General features: G+C 42.5%; 1 protein-coding gene across 5 annotated transcripts in view; it reads left to right on the plus strand.

Moving 5' to 3' along the window:
* The window catches only part of CELF4 (CUGBP Elav-like family member 4), a 706,944-nt gene that overhangs the window by 676,902 nt on the left and 7,136 nt on the right, over positions 1-22,906 (plus strand). For all 5 annotated transcript variants that reach the window (XR_004305625.1, XR_001551883.2, XM_015848275.2 and 2 more), the window contains one exon: positions 5,433-5,599. Coding sequence is in view for 3 of the 5 variants with exons in the window: in XM_015848275.2 (XP_015703761.1) it covers positions 5,433-5,560 (128 nt within the window). In the remaining 2 variants the exon portion in view is untranslated. The remainder of the gene's footprint in view (positions 1-5,432; positions 5,600-22,906) is intronic.

Genomic DNA, 22,906 nt, shown 5'->3' on the forward strand with positions numbered 1-22,906 from the left:
ATAACGTGAATATTACTGCATGTAAATAATGGGAACAGGAAGAGCTGAACACATCAACAACTTCTAGGCATATCAAGACCCTGAAAACTAAAACAGTCAAATTCAAATGAAGATAGAGGTATTAACTGCTCTGTCCCTAGGAAGTGCTTATACTAAAAATGCACAGTTAAAGGCATTTGCCCTCCTCCTCCACCCAATATAGCCCCTCCATCCCCAGCAGTAAAACAGTAGAGATCTTTATATTACAGCAGTGGATATCAGGACAACTAAGGCTAATAAAATAAATAATCCAAATCCAGTCAAGATCTGTAGGCAACTGATATACCAATAGCTTCAAAGTACAACTCCCAGCTTCATTATCTGGTCTAAATGAAATATAGTGAGCAAATGCACTTCTGATCTCTCTTATTAGTCCCATTTGTTAAAATGCTGTATTATTTACAGCTTTGCACAGAGTGAGAAAATGGCCTTAGAATTCCATCTTAAAAGCAAAGTGATGATAAAAACCAGAGTAGCTTTGTGAGCTTATCAAGAGGCAGAGTTCTTGCAGAGGTATCAACATCCCAGCACCAGAGCTTATTACCCAATTAAAGGTCTGTCTTAGGAAGAGTAGACAAATGGTAGACCTCCAACACATTTGGCAATATTTCTGGTGGGGTTTGCAAGCATTAGGATTTTGATTCAATAGTTAATACCACTTTGAGGAATGACCCATACAGGCATTAGCCAGTTAACACAGTCCTACCTGAGGATGTCAGTCCCAACTGCAAAATCAGGTAAAGATCAACTAAAACCTCAGTTTAAACTGACTACTCATCTTCACTGCAGTCCGTACTGGTCCCTGCTACACAGCCAGTGGGACTTAAACAGCATGATTCATCTGTGCACAGTTAGTTGTGGCCCACCAAAAAAATAAATTGCATTCTACGCTTCACTGACCATATTGGCTAAATCTCCATTGATTATTTTAGGATCCCAAGGTGACTTGCTCATAAATGGCTGTATGTATAGACACACTCTGAATGAACATTTAACCAGCAGAAGTACATTGCAATAGGACCGGTTGCAAGAGTAGAAATCAAAGTTCACATGAAAGCTAGGCTCTCCAAAGACATGATATAAACAGTTATGCAGCTGCAGCCAACCCAGCTTTCATATTTGGTGGCCGTGTATAATAGTAAACGTACCTGGCACCTTTGTTTAGCATTGGGTCCAGCTGGCATAGACTGACCCACACCCAAACTATTATATTGTGTTACTTTCCAAAATATCATGGCAACATCCAAGCTAAGTACTGAAAACAGTTTCTGTGCTGTGCTAATAGTCACAGCTTGTCCAGAAATTGGAGTTAGGCAAAAGCCAAAACTGTGTCAAGAGTCCTTCTAAAAATTCAACAGTATAGGTGATTGAGCTTCACTTTCTCTGAACTTCCCTGGCACAGTTTTGGTTTACTGCTAGGGATACAACTGATGAGTCTCAGACAGGAGTATTAACAGCCTAGGGGTCATTTTACCATAATTGTATCCAAAGATGTGAGTTAGCTAGAGAGCACATTTCAAGTTGCAGATCAAGGAAAGCATTTCCAAGGATCTTCTAGCAGTATCTGAATAATAAATCCACTCAGGTGAAATTAGGAGGTCCTCATTTTCTTTCTTCTTGCTGAGATCAAATCAGAGAGAGTTGTTGACTGATAGATTATTCAACTAGTCAAATGTAAACTGGGAACATTACCAGGTGCTTACTGGCTAAGATATGATTGCAAATGCAGATCCACTGCCATTTAATAATACTACAGCTCATTACTCACTATAACTCTAGTTTTCTCTCTAGAGATTGATGACTGCTGTGAGGCTTGAGCAACACTTCTGCTCACATCTTCAGAGCTGCAGTGTTGCTACTGCCTCACCCAGGTAGCTGGCAGGATAACTGCAAAGAGAGACAGTCAGTTGGAGCTTTGCTTGAAGAAAGGAGGACAAGGAGGGATGCCTATTTGTTTCATGGGTCTCCCTCTTGAAACCACTTTTGCCACACTTAAAAATACTGCTGTCTCACTATGAAGCTAAGATTGTAGCTTTTATCACCTCTCATAAAGCTATATTATTATCCAAAGGCAGGGAATACAGCTTTAATGCAAGAATGAGAAGATGTGTTTCTGTATATGTGCATATTCTTGTGTATGTGTGTCTTTTTCAAACACAAGCCACCCCACTTCATATGTGAGACTTACTTTCAAGGAGGAACTAGACCAAAGAGGAGATGTTGCTGAATGCAAATGCAGAACATCCCAAGGCTGTAAACCATGTCCAGTGCTGTTGTCAGGAGCAGGTGTATACCTGGCAGCAAATGCTCAGCATTAGCTTTTTGAGGGGCTCTAAAGCTGTCTCTTCATTTTAGTCTGTCTACTGAGAGGCACTGGGTTCCTGGGGCTGATTTGTGCTGCCAGAGCATTGCAGGGGTGGGAAAACAGATGGCTTTGTCTGGAGTGCAGGCTTGTCCAGGCTAGACTTACCTAGGGTTTTTGCACAGAAATGTTGCTGGCACACAGGGACGTTTCTGGCAAAGGCAGCAGAAGCAATCCTTATACAAAGTGATGGCCCCCTGCTTCATCAGTATCTCAGTCTCATGGTCACTTCAGCAAAAATAATGTATAGTATGGGCATATGAGGTCTCCTCCTGGAGCTAAATTAAGGAAAAAAGTCACATTAAAAACTTTCCCCAAAGCTGAATGAGTTTGGTGCATTGTGTCTAGTCTGGTTATGACCTGTTTTGCCTCTTCATATATCTACAGATAGCAGGTCTTCCACTGAGACAAAGGATGGCATGTTGGGTGGCCAAAATTTAATCAGTGTGGGTGTTTCTATTGCTAAAGGCACTCCACAACTCATTGAATTATATGCTGACAAGGTATGAAACTACCTATAGAAACTACCTTAGGAAAGCACCAGCGTTCATCTTTCTCAATGGCATTATCAACATAAAGTAAAGGTCTGCAGTAACAGCCAGTTATGCTCCTCATATTGCTTAAGTGGCCAACAATCAAACTATTCACGCCAATGAATACCATAATGGAGAGCTTATTAAATTCACATTTTGCTTATATTGCCATAATAAGGAGGTAGTGGTAGGTATATCAGGTTCCCTTCATTCTGAATATAAAAAGGCAAAGTAAAGGTTATAGAATCATAGAATCACAAGGTTGGAAAGGACCTACAAGATAATTTAGTCCAAGTGTCCTCCCATCACCATTGTTACCACAGCTACTAAACCACATCTCATAGCTCCACATCCAGACACCTCTTGAACGCTGCCAGGGACGGTGACTCCACAACCTCCCTGTGCAGCCATTCAAGTGCCTGACCACTTTCTGAGAGAAAAAGTTCCTTCTTATGTTCAGTCTAAACCTCATCTGTTACAACTTGTGGCCATTTCCTCAGATCCTGTTTGTTGCCTGGGAGAAGAGGTCAAACCCCACCTTATCACAACCTCCCTTCAGGAAGCTGTAAAGTGCAGTGAGGTCTCCCCTGAGCCTCCTCTTCTCCAAACTAAGCAACCCCAGCTCCCTCAGCTGCTCCTCATAAGCCCTGTGCTCCAGACCCCTCACCAGTTTAATTGCCCTTCTCTGGACACGTTCCAGGGCCTCAATGTCTTTCTTGTAATGAGGGGCCCCAAAACTGAACACAGTACTCAAGATGTGGCCTCACCAGAGCTGAGTACAGGGGGATGGTCACCGCTATGCTCCTGCTGGCAACACTATTTCTAATACAGGCCAGGATGCCATTGGCCCTCTTGGCCACTTGGGCACACTGTCGGCTCATGTTCAGCCAAGCGTCGACCAACACCCCCAGGTCCCTTTCCTCTTCACAGTCATCCAGCCACTCAGCCCCAAGCCTATAGTGCTGCATGGGGTTATTGTGGCCAAAGTGCAGGACCCGGCACTTGGTCTTGTTGAACCTCATCCCAGTCACCTCACACAGTGATGCAGCCTATCCAGATCCCTCTCTGAAGTGCTTCCCTACCCTTGAGCAGATCAACACCACATCCCAACTTTGTGTCATCTGCAAACTTAATGAGGGTACACTCAGTCATCTGGGTCATCAATAAAGACATATACAAGATGGGCCCCAGTACCGACCCCTGGAGGACATCACTTGTAACAGCTTGCCAGCTGGACTTAACTCCATTAACCACTACCCATTGGGCATGGCCCTCTAAACAGTTCTTACCCAAAGAAGGGTATACCTGTCCAGGCCATGGGCAGCCAGTTTCCCTAGGAGAATACTGTTAGAGACCGTGCCAAAGGCTTTGCTGAACTCTGGGTAGGCTACATTAACAGCCTTTCCCTTGTCTACCAGTCTGGTCATCCAGTCATAGAAGGAGATGATGTTGGTCAAGCATGACCTGCCTTTCATCAGGCCCTGTACTGGCTGGGCCTGATCCCCTGGATGCCACGCACATGCTGTGTGATCACACCCCAGATGATTTATTTGCTCCACAACTTTCCCTGGTACTGAGGTCAGGCTGACAGGCCTGTAGTTCCCTGGGTCCTTCTTATGGCCTTTCATCCTCATTAGGTGGTCTATAACAGACCCCCACCAAGATGTCGCCCCTACAGGCCTTCCCCCTGATCCTTACCCACAGACACTGAACCTTATCATTCCCAACCCCAAGATCTTCAACATCAAAACAGTCTTTAATATAAAGGGCCACACACCAGCACCCTTCCTTCCTCATCTATCCCTTCTGAAGAGCTTGTAACCATCCATCACAGCACTCCATTAATGGGAGTGGTCCCACCAGGTTTCAGTAATAGCAACTAGGTCATAGTTAGCCTGATGCACAGTCATTTCCTACTCCTCCTGTGTGCATTGGTGTAGACATGCTTCAGCCAAGTCATCTGCCTCACCCCGCAGCTCAAGCATCATTCCCTTAGGCTCATCTCTGGTGAGCCCTGTCTTGTCCCCTCCTCCTGTTGTAGCTAGTTTAAAGCTCTTTTGATAAGTCCCTCTATGTTGGTGTGTGAAGGAGAAACAGATGTACCCTAGTCACAACAGAAAAGAACAAATGCCTTGAGACCATGCATCACATCTGCTGATACCCAGCTCTAGGGCAACCCAGATCCCATCTGTGCTGATACTGTGACACCAGGATCTGAACCTCCATGCTTCATGTAGTCTCTTGTCTAAACTAGCACTCATACTAGGCACTGAGTTCTGGGACACTGATCTGTAACAACCCCTCCTACCCTCCGTCCCCTACTGGCAACCATACTCTCCTCACTTTCCTGCCCACCCACACACTCTCCTACCTGCTCACTCCCTCCCTCCCACCACCCTCAAGCCCTTCCCCATGTTCATTCTCAGTGGTCGTTGCATGTACGTGCCTTGGCCCCCTTCAGCACATTCAACCTTCTGCCTTACCTCATGTTTTGACAGGTTTTGTGAGTTTTGACAATCCTGCCAGTGCACAAGCTGCCATCCAGGCTATGAACGGCTTCCAGATTGGCATGAAGAGGCTGAAAGTCCAGCTGAAGCGGCCAAAGGATGCTAATCGTCCCTACTGAGAAGTTATGGGAACCACTGGATACAAAGCACTAGCACAGGTAACTGCATGGGGAAGGGGGTGTCAGCTGTGGTTGTAGCCTCTCTTTGTGTTGTAGACCCTCAAAAAGATTCAGCTCTGCAACTCTCTGGCTTCTGCCTTTTCCACTCAGGCTTCTGGCTAGAGCCACACCACACTGACACACACCTGCACATAAACGAGGAACTGTTTGTGCCTCATTAGAATGAGAGGTTGAAGGATGCCTAACAAGGGCTAACCTAGTGGTATCCTGCATCTCTAGAAAGTCTTCCTGGTTGCTAGAGGGGAGGCAGCAGTTATCCTGATTCCTCTTGCTCAGCCAAAGACAGCATTTCTGGTTGCTGAAGAAAATCTGCAATTAAGCAATGGGACTGGGTTGCAGTGTAATCCCAGGTGACTGGACTGGCACAGTGTCTGTCTTGATAGCTCTGTGTTGCAAATGTTTCAAAGCATTCTTCATTCTTCATGCAGTGTAGTCTGTATCCGGTTTCATTCCAGCATAATAACTATATGTTAATATGTCTTCCTGACAATTAAATAACCCCTAATTCCTTTGTTCCCAAGAAATGAATAGAAAGATCCATGCTCATATCTTGCTCAGATACTGTTAAATTCTGTGTACAGAGGAAGCCCTATCAAAGCCAAGGAAGCTTTGCTTGAGTGAGGACCTAGACAAATCTGATTGAGGGTCTCATTGCTGTACTCACATACTTTGTGCTGTTGGGAAAGGAGACAGCTTGATGGAAACTTCTAATATTTGTAAGTGTCAAAAATATTAGAAGCAGAAGCTTGTTTCATTGGAATCCCAGCCTATCAACAATAACAAAAATGGAGATATTTTCAAACACTGAAATGTTTTCCACCACTGGCTGGCTTTCCCATCAGATAATTCGTAGAGAAATATGAATATAGAAGTGTATGTGTTTCTCACAGAGATGGGAAGTCTCTCTGCTATTAAAGCCATTCCACACCAGATTGCCCCATAAAGCCAGCACTTTCAGTGGCCCTAAGCTGCAGCATGCAGTTTACACTCTCAAATTAGTAACAGTGAGATGGGTTAGGTGACCTTTCTAGGCCATTATGTCCGTAATATCTCAGATTCAGTGATTTTGAGTCAGGCTTTTTTTGACCCACCAAGAGTTCAGGTAGAAAACCCTCCATCTTCAACAGTGTTAAAGAGCTACAAAATTACGACATTTTTCACTGGTATTCCTAATATATTTGAAAATACTTCATTCTGGACTTTAGAGCAGTATCCTTGCTACTGAGAATTAACAAATGGAATCAACAAGTCTTTGAACGAGGTGCTGCACTAAAGACAACATGAAGGAGATTAAGAAAATGTACAATCAACATATTAGGTGCATAGGCTAATTTCATAGGGACTTTTAGTGTCTCTATGACAATAATGACTCAAGATACAACCTCCATAGTTCAGAAACTCCTTTATATGTGACTACACCAAGATAATTTCAATGCATTTTCCCTCTACAAATACCTCTTTTATTTTACTTGCTTATGGCAAGGCCTCTTGGAAGCTTGAAACCAAAATATGTTTCCATATCAAAGTGCTTTTCGCTTCATCACACTGGCTTTATTAATGCAGGTTTTGCTCAGAAGTGTTGGGAGATATGCATGCATGCTATTTTGCTAAAGCAGGGATTGTCTTTGTTGGGGAGATTTTCAGTAATTCCTGCAAATAAATGAAGAAGTAAAAACATCTCCATAGTTGTGTGGCTCCAAGCAATAGCTTTATGTTGTAGGGCAGCTGTGATCACTGAGGATATGCTTGTTTCTCATGTTTATGTAAGAAGGTGCAGGTTGTAGACTCCAGTTAATTTAAAGATCCATGAGTATGAGTCTATTGCTTTTTCCTCACCATGGATTATTACAGGTTCTCTAGGTCTAGCTTCTCATGACAAGGCTGACTTTGAAGTCTTAGCTTCCTTCTAAACAATAGTGGATGTAGTTTTTTCCCTAATAATATATAATATATATAATATATGTGATAAGGTACCATCAGGTAAAATGGCAATGAAATTTCAAATCTTTCTCCTAGAGCATTTTTTTCTTGGCTTTTGCAAAGCATAAGAACAGTTTTGAATGGTCTTCTCTGCTTACAAAGTTCCTTTAACGTTCCAAGCTTTTACTTAGATTTTATTGCTTACTTACCAGCAAATTCACCAGATCAGTGCCTCTGCCTCTGTTAGAATTGCATAGTACCTACCAGAACTTAGTAGATGCAGTTCTAAGGTCCTTATTCTCACGTAGACTCCCATCTTGAGGAACCCATTGAAGGAGTTGAATATACATCTATCTTTTAGCAGAAAGAAGTTATCCAGGAAGAAAGTTTTGTATCTGGTTATCTGAGGGTTTATTTTGCACCTCACAAAAGAGAACAGCCAAGTGTATGTGGCTTCAGGGGAGTGTATCCCAAGGAAGGATCTGATTTAGCGTAGGAATTACTGTATTGAGTTAGACTGAAGAGGACAGTTAGTGACAGAAAGGGCTTAAATCTCTCTTCAGCTTGTTTGATTTCCAGTGCTGTGAGATCTCCATGCCAGCACCCTAAGCAAACATGGAATTTTTAGTCATGGTGGCCCAGTACAGTAGTTTTCAGGTAGGCCACAGGGCTAAACCCTCAATAATTAGCTGTATTTAAAGAAGTGTTGATTGTCTTTGACTCAGCAGTGTGTTAGTGTACCCCCATGCCTGTTGATGTGCAGACTCCAGTCACCAAAATGCTATTGTTAGTCAGTGATTTGCCTACTCAGTAGATTGACAGTGCAGCAATAAGTTTCCTAAAGCCACCAGGATAGAAGGTCCACAGCATGGGATAGCTATTGCAAAGCTTGAGAGCAAGCACTCCCTTAACTGGCTGAAACACAATAACTGTTTTTTGGGGTTTTTTTTAATTTTCTTTTGGTCTGGTCTGTGCTTTTCAGGTTCCTCAATTCGAATTTGAAGCATGTGAGTAACCATATTGACACTGGGGCAGTTACTCACATGCTTCAAGTATGTGCTCAAGAAACTTTTTTAATTGGGATTTTTCTAAGAAAGAGCTTTGTTTTATCAAACTCCCTTCCAAAAATAAGAAGCTGCTAACAAAAAACAAAAGCAAACACCCATCTTGGTGTAATCCACTAAGGGTTTTTTTCTCAACCAAGAAGGAAAGATTGCCTCTCTATTTTAATTCTGAATGCACTTTTTAATTGATAAATTTCCCTTTTGGGACACAAGTAGTCCCGTCCACACTGATTGGAAGTCTTTTCTTTTCCTTTTAAGTGTTCTAAAGTTGCCATCACACAGTGAAAGTATCTCTGTGATGTGGCAAATAAGTCCATGAGCTGCAGAAAGAAAAGCTCTGAAAAATTCAGAAGTCAAAACATTTTCAAAATGTCTGCCCCTGTTCTCATTTTCCTTTATAATTAAAGAAGTGGTTATAGCGGGGGAAAAAAAAAAAAAAAAAAAGGAAAAAAAAAGAAAAAAGAAAGAAAGAAAAAGAAAAAGAAAAAGAAAAAAAAGAATAGTGTTGCGAGAATAGAAAGAAAAAGAAAGAGGAGGATCATTTGAGGCAACTCTGCTAAAATCAATATATTCTACTACAAATCCCCCCTTAGGACCAGAAAGCAAAGATTCAAAGGCACTTCATATGTCTTTCAGATAGTAAATGCATGAAATAATGAAGAAAAAAAGTACTGAAATCCACAGCTCACTTGGGTGGCCATTCCTAGGAGCTTTTTAAGTACACTGCAGTATAACTAAATTGCTGATGCGCAGAAGAACAGTGAAAATCCTGTCCAGATTCCTCCTGTGGCTCCATTCCATAGAATCATAGAATGGCTTGGGTTGGAAGGGACCTTAAGGATTACCAGGTTCCAAGCCTCTGCCACAAGAAGGGTTGCCAGGTACGAGATCAAATACCAGATCAGGCTGCCCAGGACCCCATCCAATCTCGCCTTTAACACCTCCAGGTACAGGGCATCTACAACCTCTCTGGGCAGCCTGTTCCAGGACCTCACTACCCGCTCACTTTGGTGACGAGTCAATGGAAAACTGTTATATTCCATCTTAGATAGGCTACTATTGAAGTTTTATTCAAAGCTAAAGATGAAGAGATATGTCTAAATTGAAGTACTGACTGGCATGAAACTGAGAGGGACAAAGTACATGAGTGACCAGACTCAGTGGGGTGGAAGTGATACTGAAGATAGGAAAAAAATAGCAGTATGATTTTTTATAAGCTCCTCTCTTAAGGAGAGTAGTGGCAAAGTATTAAGTGAATGCACTGTCCAAGCAACCTCCTTCTTCAAGAGGAAATAACATAGAGCTAAGTTTGAATATGAAAGATGTCCAGGTCCTCCCTTACAGCTTCTTGAATACATGCTGATATGTGATTTATTGCAGAAGGAATTAGGTGCTCATTTTTGCAGCTGGCTGGAATAGGTGATGATTTTTTCCCATAGGAATTTATATTTTTTCTATTGGAATATGCAGTGCAAAGTCAGATGGAAGTGTGCTAGTGAATTTAGGATAGCTTATCCGTCTCAGATAGTCTTCTGTCACCTCCAGGGAGAAGCTGTTGTGCAGTTGCAGTGATCTCACTGTTTGCTGCTCAGCTGTTCAGCTTGAGATTCAGACTACATATCCTTTGTCAGGACCTAATCTAATTTCTTGCAGTTATGCATCCTACAATCATGCTAACCAATTCCTCATCCTCCTGCACAGATTATTGTCATTTCCATCCTTTAATCGTCACTTAGATCATTTGGGACTTGCTTACATTATAGAAACTTGCACTAGCATCATTACACCAAAAGAGTACTCCATCACAAACTTTATATAAGTGAAAAAAGTGAGAGTGAAATCAGCACAGCTTCAATTGGGAAAGTCTGTTTAGGTACTGGAAAAACATCAGTTCAGCCTTTTTTTTTTTTTTATTTGGGTTACTTTTCCTTTTAATTTCCACTGACAACTGTGATTAAATTAAACGTCCGTCACAGTGTGTTTGGAACCCAAACTTCACACTGTTGGGCTCATACATGAGCACACGACTGGATGTAACTGGGGGAGTTTGAAACAAAAACGCCTAAGTTATTTGCAATACTGACAAGGAAACGTTTTCTATTCAGGCCAATCATTTTTAACCTGTCTGCCCATTTAAATTGCTAATAACTTTATGATGGTAAAATTCTCATGTCTGTTCTATAAACCACAGTTTCAATACCAGAGCATGCAAAATCCCATTTGCTAATTATTGTAGTTATTCTAAGATTGGCACACAATATAATGCACTGATGGAAAACGACAATAATTAATTACTGCATTTACTCCAAAATTACAATCAGTAATTACTGCTCTGAGACTGAATTCCATTCAGCAATATTTGGAACTTGTTCTTCCTCAAAGCAGGGCAGCTTTTCAGGAGTATTGCTGTGTTTGCATCTAAATGAGTCCATGTAGGTCACTAACAGATCCGCACTATTTGTCATGGGAGTGATAGAGCAGCACAATGCAATACTGTAGTACTTCTCTTCAGTACAGAGCATGAATTCTTCATTAAAACCCATGTCATGATTTTTTTTTAAATGTTAGATAATGCAATTATTTCAAAATTAAATAATACATATGAAACTAACATCCCAGTTCTCATCCCACTGTGATACAATTGGTCCTGATGCTCCAGAGTAAACTTTCTGAGGCTTTTGAGAACTTTTTCCAATGATGCAGCCAGTATTTTCCCTGCTGTGAAAAGACCAGGGGCTTGCTGTGGTTGTGCCATGTAGAAAGGCTTTCTACAGCAAAACCTCAAAGCCCTGATGTTGCCTGGGAGTGGAAGGGAGTGTTGTATTTAGTCCCTTGAGCATAAAAAACTACTATGGGACCTCATGGAGACCACATCACTGCTCATCAGCTGAATAGGTCAGATTTAGAGCCTTCTTGTGATGATTCCTTCAATTAATGGGCAGCTGCAGTAACCCATAATCAGTGGTCTTTGAAGGACTGGGCCAGTGCAGGAGGGGCTGAAGAAAAACTGGAAAATGTATGCAAAGGAAAAGATAGATACTTTAAACAGCAGTGATTTGAAGTAAGAGCCAAGGAGATGGAAAAAGACAGAGGAAATGCATCGCCAAAATGTTTGTTCCAGCGGCAGCAAACATTGACAAGAAGCAATCTTCTTCTAAATAAAATAAAGAGAATGAGAAAGGGGAAAGACCCAGAAATAGAGAGGCTTTGGAAAAGCCAGTATGAGTTTTAAAATGGTGTATGGTCATTTTCCTACAAGATCTTAAAATAAAGGACAAACCAGAAAAATCTTTTTGACAGTGGGGCACTGGGGAGAGTAATAGCCATTAATGAGCGGACTGGAAAGAAATCTGTTGTCAGTTTCTAAATACACGTACCAGGGGACAGAGAAAAGGTGAGTCATTTAAAGTCCAACATGAGAGACCTCACAGTGTAGGACTTCAGGCAAGAGTTGCTCTTCTGAGATGTTCCCATGCTTCATGTGTTTGTAGAGTAACAGATCTCCCTTTTGTGTGCTCAACTGAAAGAAAACATCAGCATTGTGAACATGCTTTTTTGTTGTCAGGTAAAGACAGTATGGATGGTATAGACCACTCAGGGCACAGTCCTCTGGCCCTAAGGAAAAGTAGGAGGTTAATGGGGGAAGCTCCCAATGAAGTCAAAATTACAAGTCAGCTGCAACACATGGTTCACAGAACTCAGGTTACTTGTGTAGCACTGATCAATAGGCTGAAAATGAACTGAACTTTTTGCTACTGACCTTTCAGAGCTACTGCAGAACCATGAATTGAAGCTGTATGGGGTAGTGTTTGGCACTTACACTGTAGGTATAAAGGAAAGGGAAGCTAAAAAACTCCATGAAATTTACTCTGCAGGGGAATACTGCTACAGGAGCTGGCAAGAATCTTAATAAGGGGTTGCAGAGTGCTCCATCAATGTGAGCACTTTAAATTGATGTCCTTATGGTTTGGAAGGCATATACAATCAGCTGCACTAGAACAGTGTTTCTCATTCCCACAGTTATATCCAGTGATATATCAAATGCAATAATTGCATATTTGAATAATTCATAGGTGCGGTAACTTTGGCCAGATACAAGTGAATATCAAAACTCTGGTCTCTGAAGTGTTTGATTCAGCTGTAGCAGACAATTGAAGGTTTGCAGTGCAAACACTGTTTCTCGGGTGTCTTTTGACCTGCCTTGTGACTGCAGTTAGAGAAAAGACAGCTTTTATTTCAAATTGGTTATTTTTCCACTAAGCTGAGCTTTCATCCAACCCTTCTGAAAGACTGGATAGAAGGCTGAGCTGGAGGGGAAAGCAAGAACAGCAGTCAAGTCATTTCCCAACCAAGAAGTGCACTGAATGAAAACTCAGTGCTCCTTCCAGAAAGGTACTATCCACTGTGATCAGGTGAAGTTCTCAGGCAGCATCAATCAGCTGCTCCTCTGAACTCCATGGAGTGACACTGATGTATTGCAGCCAAGGATTCAGGCCCACAATTACTTAACTGTAAAGCATCTCCTTGCAGAGATAGTGCAGAGAGATTTGAACCATTTGCAATTCTAGAGGGAGATGCAGCATCCCTATTCTGTCCACTCTAGTCTTTTGAGAGCAGAAATTAAGGGAATGAACATGCCTACCTCCAAACACATCCCTGTGGCTTATTTGAAAAGCACCTTTTCACTACAATGACTTGTAAACAAGAGAAATTCTCTTGCCATGCCATGGAAGCCATGGTTTCAAACAATTCTCTTTAGAAAACCCCTCTTTCCTATTACTACTTCTCCTGTTGTTTTAGAGATATTCTCCTCCCCACTTCTTCAGATGCCCTGTTTTTCCTGTGTAGGACAGATCCAGCAGCTGGTCTGTCTGGGGCACCCATCCCTTTCTAAGACAAGTGATGGCTTTTTCAGCATGTCTGTGTTTCCCAACTACCTCATGCTTTGTCCTAGCAATGAAACGAGCTGGAACAGTCTTTCCTCCTTGAATTGAAAAGCAATTTGCACTTCAAGTCCAAAAAGTATTCTGTTTTCAAGCCTTTTTGAAATCCTCTTAGCAAGGACATGACTTCATTGGAGACTTGTATCTATGTCCTTGAAGCCAGCAAACATCTTTGTTTGATTTGGGAGCTCTGTGGACATTGATTGCCATGATAGAGTAACGTAATACAATGACTTCCCTGAAAAGGGTCTCCTTGCCTTGATTTCAAAGGTCTGGGAAGCTATTGGACCATTTTCTGAGCACAGCATGACCACCATGAACCCATAGGCTGTGCAGTCAGCTGCAGATTTGTCTTTGCTGAATATGAGTAACATTTTTCTCTCCCCTTGAAGAATTATCCCCACTCATCAACAGACATGACACCCCATCTCTTCTGACATATAATAAGTGATTACTTTCCATTCTCTTTATTTTCCCCTGTCCATTCTCCTTGCATGACAGACATTGCTCCATCATGGTAGACAGGGTGCTGCAATGGGAAGCCAGAGAGGCAGTCCAACAGCTGCTCTAGGAAACTGGGATAGATCCTAAAGGTGAATTCAGAAGAGCAGGGGATTGAAGCTGAGGGTTTGTGTCTTCCACTCAACTTACAAGGGCATTATTTACTACAGACCGTGTTAAATGAAACCCCGTCAGGTATTCACGTAGGTTTTTTTCCTGTTCCCCATGAAGACCAATCCAACACAATTTAGAGAGAGGTCCACAAGTCATGATCAGACATAAAGGAATACTGCACTAAAGGAAATGTGTTCCTAACTGAAACTTGAACATAGGGATGCAAATCTCAGCAGATGGCTTTATAAAGAAGCATGCTCCAGGACTGTTAGTAATGGTACAAAGATTAGCACCGTAGCTGGTTTTGGGGTCTTTTCTCTGTCAGTGCATCCCCACTTTCTAATAGTCAGGTTTCTGGCTCTCAACAGCAATTCCTTAAAGTAACTCCTAGGTGCTACTCAGGACTGCAATGAAAATTTCTTCCTTCAGAAACACACTTGAATGAGTTGTGCTAAGGATCAAAGTTAGCTTTGGAAGTGTTGAGCCTTCCCTACACCTGGAGAAAAGAAATAGGATTTAATGGAACAATAATGATTTCTGCCAATTAAAGGCCTGTTGTGGGATTTAGCTACTTACAGTCAGGTAGCAGAGAAATCTTCTGCTTTTCTCTTTTGATCTTTCACATTGCCACTGTAATTTTTCCCCGAGATATGTGTACGCAGTATGTTCTGTCGATGTGAGAAGTGGTAATGTCACTCAGTGAGGAGTTTTATGGTTCACAGAAGGTAGGATTTGTATCGAGATAGACAGATAGATGGATGTTTGGTGCCTGAACACAGCGTATTACAGAGATTGACCCAACATTTTCAACGCTAAAATCCCAAACCATAGACTGAGGAAACCTCAGAGAGAGAGATTTCAAACGGATTTTATCCCTTTTCTCTGACTCATAAAGTACTTTAAGCCTTTAAAAGCATATCATCCCTGTCCCTTTGCCCAAAAAAATTGGAGAAGATCAGAGTAAAGAGGGATCAATAGCAAATAAGTAGTCTACATTTTCTCAGATGTCAATGTAAAAGAGGTCAGGCCTGGCACACCAGGCAGGAAAGAATATACAGTTTGGGGATTTTAGTGTATATTCAAATAAGGACCGTTCATTTTGACAGAGAAAGCGAATCCTCTTGCCCATGCAGCTGGTAAAAGGAAGGGTGATGGTGATACTCTCATGATGACAAGCCAGGCTCAGGGCTGTGCTGAGACCTGGGCTCTCTGTGTGGTGGGGATTTGGAGTGAAGCAGAAGCACCAGCTGATGGGATCGGTAGGGACACCACCCTGCCAAGCTGCCTGCAGAGCCTGGAGCTGCCTCCTAATGAACAGGAGCGGCTGGTCACAACTGGAGGCGAGCTGTTCCCCATTTGTTTGTGCTCTGCAAGAGTGGTGGGGATCCACACTTTATCAGAATAATCCAATTGAACAAAATGATTCATATTAGCAGGCACATCTGTCTGAGGCCAGAGCAGAACCCTGGTGTTAGTTTAATAAATGGCGTTCATTAAACTCAGTTGAAAATATAATCTGGAGAGACTGATAGGGTGAACAGAGCAAAGAATAAGCAAAAGGAGTTAGCAATTATCAGATGTCATTTGTTCTACTGGTACCACGGAATTGGGGCTTGTTTGCTGAAATCTTAATTTCATTTCATTGAAGCCGAATCCATCAGAGAAGCTTATGCTGCAGCTATGATTCCTGTTTGTCAGACCTTGGTAGGGAATAGGACATTTTTCTTTTCCAGTTTTCTACCAAACAGAGCCTCTCGCAGAGCAAGTGTGCTCATTGAAGTACTGCAGAGCCAAACAGAGGGAAAACAGGAAAGATGAGGAGAACAGAAAAGATGGAGGGAGACAGCCTTGGCCTTTAAAAGACTGCTGAGAAAAGATCCCTGTGCTGCAGTGCAGAGAGGATGTAAAGAGCCTAGGACAGGGAACCTCAGAACCAGCCTGTGCAGGTGGATATTTCTAGACTGCTTGTCATCCTTCTCCATGCAATAGTGGAGAGATGCTCCTTTGGCTCCAGGAGTGTTTTACATTGTAGAGGTGCCTGTGAAAATGGCTTTACAAATGTTGAAATCTTCTTGATTGCTGGGTCAGGGAAACTTCTACCAGGTGTGAACAGGCAGGCCATCCAAGCAGGCTGGGCAGTATTTCAGGGAGCACAGGAAAGGATATACAGGAACTAAGGAACAGCAGAGCTCAACCCTGATAGTCCTGGGCTCCCTCCTCAAGGCACAGCTCGGACCCCACTGAAAACCTGGCGTGTTCCCTGGCATTAACATTCCTGGCCATAAGCCTCCTCATGAAACACTAAATCCAGAGGGCCTGCTCTTAGGAGGGAGAGCTGCCTTTCCCATTTCGTGTTGAGCATGGAAAGCTTCTTGGGCCTGACTCACAGCAATTTATGGTCAGAGCTTGAAGACTGGCTGGACAAGCTGTTTTTTGTAAGTTGCATTCAGTTGCATTAGTTTTAACTTCTCCCCACAGGTATTCAAATGGTCTTCACTGTGCTCCAGAGGAAGGCAAGAACGGTTTTTAGATTTATAGACTTGCCAGGGCAGCGCTCAAGTCCCAGCCAGTCAGAAAAAATCAAAAGAATAATGGAGGAGAAGGGAAACCTTGACCTCATAAGCTTTCAGCGTTGATTAGTTTGTTGGTGTCAGGAACCTTTTCTTGTTCGGGGCAGACTAGCTGTGAAATGATTTTTTTCCCCTTCTCTTTAATCTGTCTCCTGTATTCCCACGGGGAAGGAGGAGCCAATACCTGCCTTCTTGGAGTCTTGCTTCAGAACATGCAAGTGAATGGACTTGCACACCAACAAGGGGCTGGGTTTCTTTCAGACACTCATCTTCTCAATGTGCCCCGTGGCGAGAGGCTGAGCACCTTCATTTTCCCTTGAAATTGTGTAAGAATTAGTTGCTGACACAAGTGGTTCCTGAGCTGGTCAGAGATTGTTCCTGCCCTGGAGAGTACAGAAGGAGAGAGGGTTGCAGAGATGGGAGCTTTTTTCTGACATTTGCCACTGACTCCACTGTTATTAGCAAATTTCGTTCACAACCATGGAAGTGGATGAGATGCACATCATGTCTCTCTACCCTACCACCATTCCTCATTTAAGGAGATCATTAGCCTGGGAGGCACAAAGGTTAGGTTAGCACATGCCTATCACTTGTATGAGATCAATGATAAATCCACTGAATCCATTGTAGTTCAGAAATCTTGCTCATCTGACATATCATGGGCGGCTCGTGTGAAATGAATGGTTGGGTCTCAGCTTTGTTCCTCCTAAGCACATCCATATTGCACACAGATCCCAACTGCTATGCACATTGGAAAGTTCATTTGATAGCTGAGAACTACTTGCAGCACACTCAGATATCACACTGGCACTGGCAAATGAAAACACTTCCAAAATCCATTAGTCCATTAACCTTTCAGAATTTTTCACATAGGCACTAAAAATGCAAAATAAGTGGATGGATGGGTAGGTAGGTAGGTAGGTAGATAGATAGATAGATAGATAGATAGATAGATAGATAGATAGATAGATAGACAGAGATAGATAGATAGATAGATAGATAGATAGATAGATAGATAGATGATAGATAGATAGATAGATAGATNGATAGATAGATAGATAGATAGATGATAGATAGATAGATAGATAGATAGATAGATAGATAGATAGATAGATAGATGATAGGATAAGATAGAACTTAAAATAAGTATTAATCCTTCTGTAGACCTATTGAGGCTCCTTGACGAAATTTCAGGACCTCAGATGACTGTAATATTTTCCTACATCCCAAAACAATAAGTCCAATAATATTAACATTTGGGAATGAAATTACCAGGCTTAGGTGCAAGTCTGAAGCATTGGCAGCTCGCAGCAGTTTATGGTTCAGCTTCCAGCTGCAGCAAGATAAGCTGGAGGGCTTTCCAGCTCTGGCTGCTCAGAGCCTTTCACAACACCTCACTCCTGGCAGCTGAATGGCTCGTGCAGTGGCCTCCTGATGTGTTTAAAGTAGTCTAGACCAGCAGTGACCTGCTGTTTCAGCCATGTGAGACACACAGATTTGTTATGAATAAAATGAGTTGAATGGAGCGATCCCGTACAAAGCTCAGTGGCTGAGCTAAAGGGGTCCAGCCCCGAGTTCAGCTCTCTGAGATGGAGGATGATAGCACTTCCAGCCAGCATTGCTGCAGGCATAGGCTGTCTGAGATGACAGTGAACCAGAAAACCAAAGGTCTGAGTCTAATCAAACTCTTCACTGAATGCAAGTGGAATTTGGAGTTTATTTTCAATAATTTTTCATAGTACATTGAAGTAATCGTATGAGCCAGCTACTAAAGGAATGAAGAAGTCTGGTTCTCAGTGCCTTCAAATAAATTTTCCTTTATTTTTAATTCTCAGACAAAATTCTAGTTTATTTTTAAGCAAACATATTTTGACTGATCACCTGCATTTTCAACCAAGAAAGGCTTTGAACAAAAACGTGATCCAGCTCTAAATAGGAACCATATAAATACCTCAGCTGTAGCAGTGAAATGAGTCACATACATAAGTCACATACATCAGTCACGTACATAAGTGTTTTCAGAATCAAATTCAGAGATAATAAAATCTGCCAAGAGCTGTGAATTCTTCAGATGGAAACCACTCCAGCTACATGGAGGAATTCTTTCCCTATCCTTAGTGAAAGTAGCCTGTTTCAGAAACGTTTTATAGAATGTGGCTTCAGGAATGGGTTTTTTGTGTGTTTTTTTTTTTAAACAAAAAAAATTAATAACATTTAATAATTAATATAACTATGTAAGCTTATTGAGTCATCCTGGGCTTTAATCAATTTGAAATATTTGGGGCACCAATTTCCACCTTACTGCTCCTCGCTGGAGGTGCATTAGAGTTTTAGTGCAGTTAAAACGAAGCAGGAAATATTTTTAGCTAATTGCACTGTGCACCTTGAAGGTAATTTGAAGCTGCAGGCAAAAAAAATAAAATATCAGAAGGAGTAATTGAGTGTTGCAAGCTGGGAGCATGTGTTCTTGGCTGCATTCTAATTCAGAGGGATACGGAGTCTAGGAGAGGCGCTAAACAGGCTTGGCAGGACATGGGTAAGGTCTCACCCCTGCAGAGCAGTCCCATTGTATGTCACAGGGAAGAATGGGACATGCTGCAGGGTCCAGGTGCTACGCAAGGCTGGAGCTGCCTCTTGAGTGCAGAGCTTTCCAGCCCACAAGGCAATCTTGTGTGGCCATGGGGCACTGGATGACCCCACCACCCCAAGTGTGGCAGGACTGGCAGATCTCAAGCTGGGGACTCTTGGCAGAGACTTCAGCTTAGAGGAGAGATGGGGTCTCCTCATATCCCAGCCACAACCTCCCCTGGTCCCTACAGATAATTCCTGGAGGTGTCATCATCTGGCAGGGATAAAGGAAGGGAAGGTGAGCACTGTGCCCCTGTGTAACACTCAGCAGCAAAAACTGGAAGAGCAAAGCATTCAGTTCATCAGCATTTTGATAAGCTCTTGTCAGTCTACAAAAGGGAAGAAGAAAAAAACAGAAAGAAAAAAAAAAAAAAAACAGAACTAAGCAAAGACAGGGCACAGAGGCTCGCTCACAGCTTCCCAATTAGACTTGGTTCTCAACCATGTACATTTTTTTAATTAAACTATTGGTACAATGCTCAGGAGATAGCAAACTCCTTGAGGCCCCCTTGTAATAAAGAACCTTTCATTATGTGCAGAAAGGTAGCTTCCACACAGCTTAATTTCCTCTCCCACCTAATGTTCTCCAGCAGCAAAAGCAGGAGTGATTGCCTTGTACGGGGCAGAACATGTGCTCCTCAGGGCACTGGTGCTGCTGAGCTGGCCAACAGAAGTGGAAGAGGCTACAGGCTTTGCTGGAAAAGTAACCACATAACATACATTTGACCTTTACCATCACTACCGCCCTGCTTCCCGAAACGGCCTGAGTTTATTGCACTGACCTTTGTCTGCAAAGCTGGTAAAGCACAGCTGAGAGAGGAACAGGATGTATGGCTATGTTTGCTTGTGCAAATAAATTCTGAACCTTGCTGAGGAGGGCAGACAGGGCTCCATTCAGTCCTTCCCCACAGCTCCCTACCTAAACTTCAGTGCAGGGCAGATCAGAGCACCCTGCATCCCACTCCATCCCACCCACCTCTGCTTTCCATTCCTCCACATTTCCTTCAGGGTGTCCCCCTGTGGTCCTTATCATGCAGTGGCCACCTGTCCTGCTACCACTTGGGGACAGGGAGAGAAAAGGAAACATCACACAGGGAACCAGTGACATTTTCTGACTGACCAGGCTGGCTTCTCCAGGAACAGCCGCTCCGATGCGGTGCTTTTTCATCTGCTGCTTGAGACTAATGGCTCTAGAAAAATAGATAAATCAGAGGTGACACAGCTATTGCTGTTTGACATTTTTTCATCAAACTGGCTGGGGGAGGAAGGGGTGACCAAAAAGTGACATTTTGACCAAACTGGATCTTTCCGCAGCAAATTTTCATTCCAGAAGATTAAAAAAGAAATGCCAAGAGCACACGCACACATACACACACACACACACCCAAAAAAACAACAAAAACCCAAAACTGTCTTGATTAAAAATGCTGGCCTTTGAAACACTAAATTTCTGTTAAAAATGGACTGTTTTTCAGATTGATTAAAAAGAACCCCAAAATTAATCTCATCCTCCAGCCACCTCCCCCACCCCAGTTTCGCTTTGTTTATTAACTAAAATATTTACAGGAAAGAAAGCCAAAATAATGACAGTTTTCCCCTGGAAAATAATGGTCATTTTTCAACTAGCTCTGAATGTAACATGGTTAAATGAGAACAATCCTAGTAACAACACTGCACAGCAAGTAAGTCATACAGTTATTTGAAAGAAGGGCATTACAATTTAAAAGCTAATTTTTGTCATCACCTTTAATTTATAAGTGGGAAAAATGAGGCAGGAACATCGAGCATCTTAAATAAAAAACAACTGAAAACATTAGCATTTGAAATGCTGGACTCCCATCTCCCTTTTAGATCACATTAGCCCCTTTGTCTGTATATGTGTAATTGTCTCTGTTGATATATATGTATATATAGTACCTCTGTATGTATACATATGTACGATATATATGTGTGCATATTCATGTATATATAAATTCACATATGCTGTCTCCTTTTTAACCTTCAGATGTTAGGACTGAAGCATCTGACAAAAACACTTTTTTTTTCTTTCTTTTCTTTCTTTCTTTTTTTTTTTTTTTCTTCCTAAAAATAGCACCCCAAGAGCCCAGGTAAACGCGCTGATCTTTAGTATAAATGATCAGGCTTCATTTAATCCCAGCATGGATGCAAAATCCCCTTGACCGTAGTGCCCTCCCTGCTCTAAGAAATTTGAGTTCCTGATCTTGGACTCCCCATGACAGCCTTATTAGCAGTGGTTGTTGCAGGAATGGAGTCTATTTTGGAGAGCCCTGTGTCCTTCTTCCATCTGCACTGGACAGGGTTCATACAGGGGCACGTGAACAAGAGGATGGTGAGAAGGAGAACTGAGACAGAGGGAAGGCAGTTCCAACCAGTGCTGGGAGAAAGTTGGTGCAGAGGTATAAAACAGAGCAAGAAATTGCTATAGAAACAAGAAGAAAGGCAAGGGAGAAAAACACAGGTTGGAATTTAAATAATATTGATCAGCCTCAGAGGCAATAGCTGTAAAGATCTGTCACCCGTAGGAAAAATATCTCCCCTGCCTAGCTGGAGGTGTTCTTGGGCACAGGCTCCAACAGGCAGAAGGACAGGGTCTGGACTCCCTTGTTGGATGACTGTGCAAATAGATATTGCATACAGGTAAAGAAACCTACATATAGGGTGAGCAATGTTCAGTCATCAAAAGGGATGCAGGTTAAGAGGTTGTCTCTTTGGCGCTGGAAGGGTTTTTGAGTCCCTTCAGGGAGAGGTTTCTTGCCTCTAAGACAGCGCAGCAAAAGGGATGGAGAAGGTGATCCATGGGGAATTGGCTAGATAGGAGTATTGGGAGGGACACTGTAGGAAAAACGTGGAATAGAAGGGAATGCATTTATGGAGTGGAGGGAGGAGAGCGTCAGTCTGGCAGTGCAGTACAGAAGAGGCAGTGCTCAGCCAATTCTCTGGTCCTCTGAAACCTAGAGCTATGTCGCATGTACCATTGGTTGTATTTGCAAGCTGAGCAGATACATTCATACCCTGACAGCAGGCAGAGAGGTACGTGAAGGGTCCTCCACAAGCCTAACCTTCCCTGGACTGTGTTGAATGAAACAGAGCACATGAGCTGCATACTTCATCTGCACATTCCTAGAGTCTTTGGGAAAGGCCTGTCCTTCACTAGCTCCCACCAAAATATTCAGTAGCTGGAGTAGAAAGCCAGCTCTTGTTGACACTGAGGCAGTTTGCATCTGCAAAAGACACTTCAGTAATGATCCAACAGTCTTGGCAATGCAGCCTAGCCTGTATCCAGAGCCTCAGGTGCATGGTTGTCAGGTTTCAGCAATGCCACAGCCCAATGCAGAGCAGAAATATGTATGTATAGCTGAAAAATTAGATTTGGACATGAGGGACATTGCTGATCTTTAGGAAGGTTTCCCTTTATAACATAAACAAATGTAACGTAAGGCTTAGGGTGTGACTATCCCCATCAAAGATAGGCACTCAGGGTCTTCATTATCATCAAGACAGACACAGACTCCTTTTTGCCATGGT

This window comes from Coturnix japonica, chromosome Z (genome assembly GCF_001577835.2).
Source record: "Coturnix japonica isolate 7356 chromosome Z, Coturnix japonica 2.1, whole genome shotgun sequence".
Taxonomy (NCBI): domain Eukaryota; kingdom Metazoa; phylum Chordata; class Aves; order Galliformes; family Phasianidae; genus Coturnix; species Coturnix japonica.